General features: G+C 42.3%; 1 protein-coding gene across 3 annotated transcripts in view; it reads right to left on the reverse strand.

The window, feature by feature from the left end:
* The window catches only part of pcp4a (Purkinje cell protein 4a), a 31077-nt gene extending 29628 nt beyond the window's left edge, over nt 1-1449 (reverse strand). For 2 of the 3 annotated variants that reach the window (XM_082548083.1, XM_082548082.1), the window contains exon 1: nt 903-993. Coding sequence is in view for 1 of the 3 variants with exons in the window: in XM_082548084.1 (XP_082404210.1) it covers nt 903-998 (96 nt within the window). In the remaining 2 variants the exon portion in view is untranslated. Of the gene's footprint in view, nt 1-902; nt 1131-1227 lie in introns of those variants that run through there. The other variant, XM_082548084.1, reaches the window with a different exon arrangement.
* Nucleotides 1450-11228: the final 9779 nt, after the last annotated feature.

Below are 11228 nucleotides of genomic sequence, written 5' to 3' on the forward strand. Positions count from 1 at the left end.
GAGTGACAAAATTACTGCATAATAAAGCCCAACAGTGGACTCAGAGCTAGAGACAGGTTAAAAGTAGCCTTGTATTATATGGTTTTAGTCAGTCCAGGTTCTTGGGTTGAACGAGCGGTCTTGTTGGAGCCTTGGCTCCTTGTGAATGCTCAAGGAATGTTTTATTTCCCTGGGTTCCCAGCTATCCTTGAATAATTCAGAAACAACAGGACTTACCCTGCCAGTGAACACTCTTACTTCTAATCCACTCTGACATTATCAGACTGGCTTCTTCTATCACATCTGAATAGTTGTGTGATTAGACTAACTGTGTAGGTCAATGCTGCCTGAAATGTCACTGGTAGCCATATTCACCAGTAAAACTTCAACACACACACACACACACACACACACACACACACACACACACAGTTCAGCGGTTTGAGGAGTGGCTCAAACAACCTGACTGTGCTGGCTGTCATTTTAAGTTTGTGAAGTGATTAAGATCATCAGAGCTGCAAAAATCCCATCACGTATGCTGAGAGTCTGCCTGGTAGCTGCACATCAGTTCCAGTCATGACAACAGAAGCAATATTCATCTAGGCTGTGACTCACTGTAACACTATCGCTTATCGCTTTTTTGCGTAAAATGTAGGAATGTGTGGAAAAATCGAGAAAAGCGCACACTGAGCTCATTCTTCATGTTAAACATGTGTGCATGTTATTTTTATGGCTCTACACCAAAGTTGAATATCGATTATCTCAGCAGCAAGAGTGTTGGACAAAGCGAGGGTTAAATGTTATTATTATTTGAATCTGCAGCTCTGCTCTTATAACTTTATACCAAGTCCGGAATATCAGTTGTCTCTGACGCCAAAGTACAAACACAAAGCGGAAAAAGCGATTTACTAAGAAGAACCTACCTCACTCATGGCTTCGCTGTGCGTGTCTGCGTGTGGATTTCTGTGATGCTCACCGGTCGACTGACTGAAGGTACCGTCCTCTCCACGCGCGCACATTCCGCTTTTATAGCGCAGGAAGCCCCGCTCCCCCCTCACCACATTTCCATGAAGCCAATGGGCTCCTCGTCTGTAGCTCAACACTAAGGAGCAGCCTTCACGTCTTCACCATCTGCTGATTCTGCGGGTCCGCTGAAAATAAAATAAGCCATCAAACACTTTTTTTTTTCATGTATTATATGTTTACTAAACTGGATAGTTTGATGTGAAGCTCCTGTTAATCCCGAACCAGTACTGCATGTTCCAGTCGCTGTGGTCTTACATTTCCGATGTTTTCTGGCTAATGTTGATTAATTGTTAAAACCTAAAAGATTAAACTTTTCAACTATTTCAACAATTTGAATTTTAGTATTAATCTCCAGTCTATAAATGTATATCAGTTTTAGTTGATTAGTTTATATCAATTGTAGTGACTCTGCATCATGAGGACAAAGCAATGGTTGAAAATTAAGCAGGGAATTGGAATGTAACCAGGCCTCTGACTATTGGTGAATCTAAAAAACACCATGAGAAATGCAGTGAAGGAGACTTGTGGATATTTCTTTTGAAAAAAGCCACTTTTGTAATGTTTTTTAAACCACTGTGTTATGCTGTGGATTTTTGTTTGTTTTATGTTGTACTTGTAGCATTTTTAAGATGTGTTGGGCAGAGATGCCACCAACCGGGGGGCGAGGCGGGCGCACCCCTCATAAAATAAAGATAATACAAAGATGTCTCCAATATTATTTTTCCAACATTTTCAAACAATAAAAGTAAGGATTCATGAAAAAAATTATACTTTTTCATGGTGGCTCCTGCTGCTGCTTGAGACAGAGCACATTTGGAGTATTGTTTGGCATTTTGATCAATAAAAATGTATTATCCAGAATGTATTTTTTTTATCCACCCACACAGGTGTTTTTACTCATAGCTGCGTGGGTTTGCAGAGCCTTTAACTACAAATAGAGTGGGCAGATATGTAGTATTAATAAGTAGCACTGTTAGTAAGCGGAGATCAAATTTGCACTTTTGTACTTCCCAGCAGTATTTCTCACGATGATGGTGAAGTCTGGTTGGCAGAGCACTGATGCTGTGGGGCTCCTTTGCAGCAGCAGGTGCCTGAAGGCGTATTGGGGTAGAGGGAATATTAATAGTACATATAAAAGAGGAACCCTGCTGCAGAAAACTGCAAAGTTGGACATTATTTATTTCCTATTTTATCTTGAAGACCTGAAAGTAACATTTTATCCCGGTTAAATACTTCAGTGAAAGAGTTCAGGCACACTTACCGCTGTAAAATGTAGCAGGCAAACTGATGTGCAATGTTGCTATAGATCACTTTATAAGATGTCTCATTTATGTCAGTGACTACTGATTTTACAATAATGCATAGAGTGTTTTCACATTATGAATGTGTGCCTGATTCAATATATAACACACTGACTGATAGGTTTTATTATTACTCGTATTATATAATTAATTATTATCAGCAAATCCAGTTGAAAGGGGGAACATTGTAGCCACCGTAGCACACCATGGCCATATTTATCAGACTGAATGAATGTGTTACCCCGTGTGTGTGAATCAGTCCTGCTGCCTTTAGAGGACAAAAAAATCTGTGTGGAAAGAATCAGTAATATCAGGCCAAACTATGTTATTATTACTGGTTTTGACTACATCAGGGAAACTAATAATTGCTCCCATTAAACACTCACATACCAATAAAACAAAGTTATTGAGTGTGAAAAAATACCACAAAGATTTTTAACATACTCGTGTTGATTTTATGGCTGAAACTGTTAATTGAGGAGAAATATATGATTTAGTCATTTGTATTCACAAACTACCAAACTGTTGCTGTGCAACAGAGAAGAGCACTGGAATAAATTATGAACTTACATTTTTGCAGGGTTTTTTTCTTTTTCAGATTTATTTTTGCCTGTTCTTACAGTTTTCAGAAAACCTTTTTCATAACTTTTCATGTGCATGCATGTGTGTGTCTGCACACTCGTGAATCAGGCAGAGTTTGAGTAAACCGCAAATCAGTCATGTTTTAATCAGAGCCTCAAGCTGCTCACAGATCCACCACACTCAGTGTCCCTCAGGATCCACCTGAGGTAATAACTGATCATCAGTCACTCAAAGCCCTGATTCACTGGGACTGCCCACACACGTCAAATCTCATCGACTCCTTGAAATAAAGTCTTCACCAGTGTGCAGAGCTTATTTTTAAAGATTTTCATGGTGTTGTTTCATTTCTCTCTTTTCACAGAGATGTTAAAGAAGGATCCTCAGCTTGTTTTCTTAATCGGTCCCAGTCCTATTTATCAGGAGCATGCTGAACATGTGGAGACTGTGTGGCTGCAGCATGGCAGAAAAACAAGAAATACATTCAAAGCATCTCTGCAGCTATCGTTGATAAAAGAAAAAAGAAAAGAATGGATAAATAAACAAAATACATCTGGTGGGGTTTTTTTATGCATTTGAACTCAGTGCTAATGAAACGTCTTTTGCATTATTCTGTTTTAAGCTGCTCAGGATCTTTTTGAGTAATACTTTACATCAGGGGTCCCCAACTCCAGGGCTCGAGGGCCGGTGTCCTGCAGGTTTTAGATGTGTGCTTGATCCAACACATCTGATTTAAATGGCTAAATTGCCTCCTCAACATGTCTTGCAGTTCTCCAGAGGCCTGCTAATGAACTAATCATTTGATTCAGGTGTGTTGGCCCAGGGTGAGATCTAAAACCTGCAGGCAGTGGCCCTCGAGGCCTGGAGACCCCTGCTTTACAAGTAACAAAGGCTCACTTTGGAAAGCTTCAGTGGCCTTTACCAGGTTACCCAAAAGTTACAGAATATATGCAAGACTGTTTGTTTATTTCTTTATCTATCTGTCAGTTGTCAACACAGTGTTGTTAAAGTAACTCAACATTTGAAAATAAAACATATGTAAAGTGTTTAAAATTGACCATCACCACTATAATGGCAACAAATAAATAAATTAGCTTCAGATTTAGATTTCCACATGACCTGAAGCAGAGCTCCAAATAACGCAGCTTGGGATATGTTGACACGCAATTTTGTGCCAACAAGCAAACCCAATATTATTTTAAATCCAATAATAAGAGTCTGAATTAGTCTTTTGTGTTAGATGGATAAACAAGTAAGTTCCATGTGATTTCCAGTAATTAGTTTTTCTTCGTTCTGTTGTTTTTTGTCTTTTTGTTATTTCTCATTTTGTTTTGAAAAGCAGTTTTAGGTTTGTCTGCAGCTCAGGTGGTAGATTTAGTCATCTACCAATCATCAGGCTGGTGCATCAATCCCTGACTTCTCCAGTCTACATGCCAGAGTATCCTTGTGTAAAATGTTACTCCCCAAGCTTCCCCCTGTGCAGTGTGTGATTGGAAGAGTGAGACTTGTGGGAGAAAGTGTTCAAATGAGTAGAAAGATGCTATAAAAGAAGCAGTGTGTTATAAAGGACCTGCAGCCCCACAGCTTTCAAGTCTCTTACTGTCTTTAGATCCCTGCTCTGGAAATTCAATTAAATTTTATTTATACAGGACCAAATTACAACAATAGTCGACTCAAGGCGCTTTATGTTGTTAGGTAGATCCTACAATAAATGAAATCTCTGAATAAAAAATGTCACAAATGATATTATTAGTTACATCCTTAAATACATCAGCATTTACAGTATATGGATGTGTTTCTAGAATGTGGTGAACATATTGGCTTGCTGATCGCGTCAGCAAACTCTTTCTGAACTCTAGACCCACTCTGTCTCCGTATCCTGAAGACATATTGACAATCTGACAAAGTGGGCACTCACGCATTCTCCCTTTGCACGCTAAGTTGCAGGGTTATCTATTACCAGATGCAGCACAAGTAAGCCTTCTCCCCCAGTCTGACAGTCACCAGCTTCATTCTGGCTCTTGTAATGCTGCTGAGGCATTTTTAGCAAAGAAGCTGCTACCTCGAGATCAGCTATTTTTAAGACTGGTCTTCTGAAGAAAGAGCTTTCAAAAAACTGGAACTTTGTGTTGTTTTTGATCGCTCCATCATACTGTGTGAGGAAAATTCCTTGCCTCCCTTACAGCTTAAGGCAATAAATCCCATCACTAAATCAGATAGTTGTTTTCAGTCATACAGCAGCTGAATACACTATGCGGTGATATTAGGAGGTAAACGCACAGACAGTGGTTTCTGTGAGCGTTTCTGACCCCATGCAATGAAAATGAGATTTCAGAATGTTTTAATGATAGTATGCAGACAATCAGACGATGAAATATTCAAAGTCTTCACAATTTTAGTTTTTCCACAGTTTGAAGAAGTAGTTTGCTGCAGATTACTCAACATCTGTCCTTCTTTACCTGTGAGAAGTTCTCCCTCTCTTAGATGTTCTTTTCAAACCCAGTTATGTTACTATTAGTTGCAAAATGTTCCTCCAGCTGTTTGTTTTTAGTATTTTTCCTTCGTTGCCTTCCTACATTTTTGAGATGTTTTGCTGCCATCAAGCTTTTATTTTTTCATGAAATAGTAAAAGGTCTCATATCGAACATGTCATATGTTTTTTGTTTTACTGGGAACAAAACATGGGATTTGAAAATCTTATTCAAATTTTAAACAGCTTTTTTTTTTTAATTGGGGCTGTAAATTAAGAGAAACAACACATTAAAGTTTGGTTATTCTGGACAGAACAAAGCATTTAATAAACTAAAGACTTCACTTTATTCATCTGTCATTCTTACTTTTTTACATTTCTTAGTTTGTGGAATTATTGTGGCATGATAGTTAGCACTGTTGCCTCACAGCAAGAACATCCTGAGCTCAATTCCACTATCAGGCCGGGGTCTTTCTGTGTGGAGTTTGCATGTTCTCCCCGTGTTTGTGTAGGTCAGGGGTGGGTAACTCCAGGCCTCGAGGGCCGCTGTCCTGCAGGTTTTAGATCTCATCCCGTGTCAACACACCTGAATCAAATGATTAGTTCATCACCAGGCCTCTGGAGAACTTCAAGACATGTTGAGGAGGTCATTTAGCCATTTAAATCAGATGTGTTGGATCAAGCATACATCTAAAACCTGCAGGACACCGGCCCTTGAGGCCTGGAGTTGCCCACCCCTGGCGTAGGTCGTCTCTGGGTACTCAGACTTCTTCCCACAGTCCAAAGACATGCAGTTAGTGAGGATAGGTTAACTGGAAACTCTAAATTGCCCATAGAAGTGAATTGTTGTCTGTGTCTATGTGTTAGACCTGTGACAGACTGGTGACCTGGGATAGGCTCCAGCCCCCCACGACCCTGAAAAGGATAAGCGGCAGAGGAAGGATGGACCTTTAAAGGAACAATAGTTCAACAGTGTTATTACAAAAACAGCCGTTAGCAACATGGATGGTTGTGGCAGCAATAATACAAACTGACTGACTTACACAGTTCTCTGAATCACTGTCCCAACACTTTCATGAATAACGACAAAGAAAAGGTCTAGTCCTCCAACATTTGTGTACTGTACAGTATGCCTGTAATGCGAAGGGCATTTTCTTGGACTTTGTTAAAATATAAACAAAAGGAGAAATAAAGGGGTTACTCATCGGGCCAGGTAATTTTTTGATTGCTGCTTTTCCTAGTAGAAAATGATTAGTAGGATCCAAATATTCCATAGTTTAATCGACACTATGACACTATCGACATGTTCTGCCAGCCAGTGGTTTTTGCAAGCAGGATGCATGTGTGCGCTTCCAACTCTGCACAGGAAATTTGATGATTGAAGTCTGCTTTGTGAGATTAATTTGTTGGACATTCCTAATGCAAGCGTGAAACTGCCCAGAAGTGCCCTGAAAGCCAGGATGACTCAACAAGCAGCACTATATATGGCTTATCAATAGTCATTACCATAGCTTTATTCATTAATTTTATTGGTTCTGTTCATTACCACTTACATCCACTGCCAGCCTGCTGTTTAAGTAATTATCTATTTTTAGGAGGAACCAAGAAGCCACTGTTTCTGCTCTTCACATCCAATTACAATGCTGTAAATCGTAATAATCATATATGAAGGCTGAAATAAGCTACTAGTCTTCTACTCACAGAAAATGTGAACAACTAACAAGAGTAAAATCAAGGAGTATGAAGAGGATCTTCTTTCATATTTAAGCCATTAATCGCAATTTCAAAGACACTAAATGGAAGAGAACATTACAGACACTAATGTGATTTCAAATATGGAGACGTAAACAGTGCAGGTAATCGGATTTAGTGTCAGTTTTCTCAGACTTGAAGGGCTCTTACAGCAGCGCTGTGGAACCTCACTCTTCATCAAGACACTCTGACAAGCCTCCTCAGCACATCGGCTGTCTAATGTGAGTCACTCCCATCAGTTGTCCACACACAGAGATGCAGAGCCATAAAGCTGCTGGTTATTCCTCTCAGGCTACACAGAGGCTAAACTGCTTCTCTGTGACTGTAGAAATGATTCAGCTGTTGTCTCTCAGCTGATATGGTGTTTTCAGCCTTTATCTCTAAAATCAGTTACTGCTGGTTTAAGCAGATCAGATGAAACATTTAGCTGTGATGTCTCAGCTAACTCCACTTTGTCTCATAAAAACACAAAGTCAAACTTTCTCACTAAGTAGTCCCAAAGTTCATCTCAGAACCTTCAGTGGCTATTTGAATGAAGATCGCATTAAATCTACTCACAAATTAAGTTTAATCTCTAATTACATAGGAGTGATAATGAGAGCGATGTCACGTTATCACCTAATTGATCCAGTGGGGAGCGTTGCCAATCAGTGGCTTGTATTTGATCGTAAAGCTCAGCTGGACGAGTTTGCTGCATTCTGGTCGGTTTCACCAACAAATTCCAAAAATTGTTTCTTGGCCAAGTAAAGGTAATCTGAGTCCAGCTGATCCAGCAGTCGATAAAAACGTGCTGAATCTGGAATTACTGGCGTACATTAAAGTGTGAGAACAGCATTTCTGTGCCATAGCAGGAATTACGGTTCGTTTTGGCTTTTGACCGCTTAAACAGCAAAAATGTCTGAACTTGTAATTGAAATCTGCTCATTTAAATCTGATTTTAATGGTTTAAATGGTCCAAAATATTTGAAATATTTATTATTTAATTTAAAAGTTTTGTTGTGGCTCAGTAGGGTTTCACTTGGCTATGGAAATATAAATCTCAAAAATTAGAGTCTAGATATAAGTGTGAGGCACTTTTTTGTAGGTATACCCATGTGGCCCCACACTCCAGTATACAAAGCTCCAATCAGGACACCACTTAGAGCCTGGGTGCCTTGCTGGAAAAATGCAGCCGTACACATCATACCGTCGCCAGGCAATTTGGTTTCTACAATGATTGAAACCAATGAAACTACTATGAATGAAACTACAATGATTGGACCCCTCATTTGGTTTGTTTAATTGTACTATGCCTTTAATTCTTAAGGCCAGAAGGGCCCAGGCAATGAACATCCTATGGTACCTCTTTCAAATTGCCCATAGGTGTGAATGGTTGTCTGTCTCTGTGTGTTAGCCCTGCGGCAGACTGGCGACCTGTCCAGGGTGTATAGTCTCCAGCCCCCCTGTGACCCTAACAAGGATAAGTGGAAGGGAATGGATGGAGGGACATTTAGCTTCCGTTGTTCAATTGAAGGTGATATTTTCCAGCTGATTTCCAGGTGTTGTACTTTTGCGAACTCCTCATAGGGACAAATCAACATCATATTTGGTCAGTCTCAACTACAGACTTGGGCCACATTAAATTGTGGAGCTTTTGAGTTTTTGTCATAGGGTGAGTCTGTGGCGCCACGGCGATCATTTTAAATTAAGGGGTCAGCTCCCCCGCTGACCCCTACTGGGGTCAGCGGGGGAGCTGGCCCCAGGGAGGGGTCACTTGCCCCTCCCTTCCTTCCCTCCCCATCTCCAGCTGCCTCCCTCTTCCCGCTCCACCACAACCACCCACACATGCAGGACCTTGGAGTAGGGGTATGTCACCAGGGTGCAGAGGAGGCCACCCCCCCCCTCTGTCCCCTTCTGGCTGCCTCTGCCTCAATTTTATCCCACAACTTAGACATTCACATTACTCACACTCTCATTACACATACATATAGGATCTTGGGGGTGGGCACGATACACGGAGTCCAAAGTACCATCAGGGTGTACACCCCACCCCTGGCGTCGTTGCCCACCTCTCAATTTTAAATACACGTAGACATTGAGGGCTAGCAGGAGGGACCATGCGCTTACCTGCTGCTCTCTGGCAGGTAGCTCCATGCCCTCCTGGGTTTTAAATGCACCTTAGAACACACATGCATCAACACTACAATGAGCGGGTGGAGGGAGGTTTGGAGTCTTCTCTCACCCCCATTCTCTGCGGCCTGCTGGAGCGGGGGGGCTAGGAGGAGGAGTTGGCCGTCCGACTGCGGTCTGGAGTGTGGGGCCTCCCTGCTGCTGCGGAGTCGGGGCGGTCTGCCTCTCCCCACCGCAGGGAAAAGGGTAACACCACCTGGGTCTGGGTGCAGTTCCCCCCTCCAGGGGCAAGGGTACCTAGACCCGGTTCGTAGAGTACGCTTGGGGAGTGTGATCGTGTGTACAGCGTCTCTTTATGTCTGTCTCCACGTTGGTTGAGTGTGGAGTAAGTGCATATGAGAGCATGAGGGTGGGAATGGATGTTTGTGTCTGTGTGTGCCTGTATGTCTGTGTCTATATGTCAGGTTGGGTGTCAGGCGCCACCTCTCTGGGGACATCTCAGGCCCTCCAAGGTTTGGAGGCCTATCTCCACCTACCACCACTTCCCCTGCCAGTGGCGGACTCCCTCAGACATCGGTGCGTTGGTGGTTCTTTGTGTCCGGGGATGGGCGTCCAGGTACACACCGGCTCACTCCTTGGCGGCCGCTTATCGGGGCCTGGAGCCTGGGGCTCGCTCGGGCCACTTCGGAGGTGGGGTGCCCCCGGCCTCTCGGCCTGGGGCTCGGTCACTCAGGCACGGCTGGCTGCCGGCGGAGCTCACGGGCGCGTCACTGCAACTCCCCCTGGCTTCTGCTCCGCGGCTGCTGAGTGAGCCCTCATCTGGGACTCTCCTCAGCTCTTTCTGGGACAGTGGCGCAGCTGCCCCTCTGTTGGTCTTCCTTGGTCTCTTGTGTTCTGGGGGCCTCTGGATGTCTGGAGTTTTGATCTCCTCCATACCTGCTTCATGCCCTGGAGGACGGGGCTGTGGCCCCCCCACACCCTCTAGCAGATTATTACATGAAGGAACCTTTTAAAAAAACAAGCGCGTCCATGCTCACAGGTGCACACACAGGTGATCACACCCACAAACTATACCCTTTTTGGCTCCTACCTCAAAGCACACTGTGTTCTGTTGATCTTATGTGCTGCACAATAATGTTTAATATTTAGTATTTACTGTCATATTCCCATATATCATTGTGACGTTGTTTATTCTATTACTCTTCTTCTCTTCTGCTTGTTTTCTTTTTTCTTTCTCAGCAGGTGATCCAGGTGATCGATATATGCGTTTTTTATTTCTTTTTTTTTTCTTTTTCTGCTCATTCTGTTGGTTTATGTTTTTTGCCCTTCTCCCCCGTCCCTCTTCTCCGCTGTTGTTCTTTCCCTCTTTCTTTCTCCCCTTCTTTCCCCCAGTCAAGTCTGTCCCGTATTCAGTAAGTGAAAATAAAATAAACAATAAAAGGTGAATCAAATGGACCATTACGGCAAGGCTGGGATGGTCAATTTGGTAAAGTAAATCCGTTGGGCATCTTTCTTTGCCTTTAGACAATAATTCTGATGGCAAAAGAGCCAAACGGGACAGGCAGAAATAAATAAATAAATAAATAAATTTGTATTTGCTCTCATTCAAACATGGTCCAATCTGGCCCAAACTTCCCACATGTGATAAGGCTCCGCCCCTGAAAACATTTCAACTGCCATATTTGACATTGGTGACAGCGCCACCTAGTGGAAACAGGAAATGTCATGTTTAACACTTTGGGATACAGAGTAGAGGTGGGTGACCCGAGCAACCTTAACTAAATTTGTCCAGGAAAAGCCTTAAGAAGTTGGTCTTGGGCTACATTGAAAACTGAGTTTTTGTCAGAGGGTGTGACCCTGGCAAAATGACGAATTTCTATTTTGCACCATGACAAATAAAATTGCTATAACTCAAAGAAATCGTGTACTCATGCAATATCTGAGCAAAGGATACTTTGGTATGGAGACTGGAACAACAAGGAATTGAACTGCCAAACCTCCAGTTAGTAGAT

This window comes from Aulonocara stuartgranti, assembly GCF_965226115.1.
Source record: "Aulonocara stuartgranti genome assembly, chromosome: 10".
NCBI classification, from domain to species: Eukaryota; Metazoa; Chordata; class Actinopteri; order Cichliformes; family Cichlidae; genus Aulonocara; species Aulonocara stuartgranti.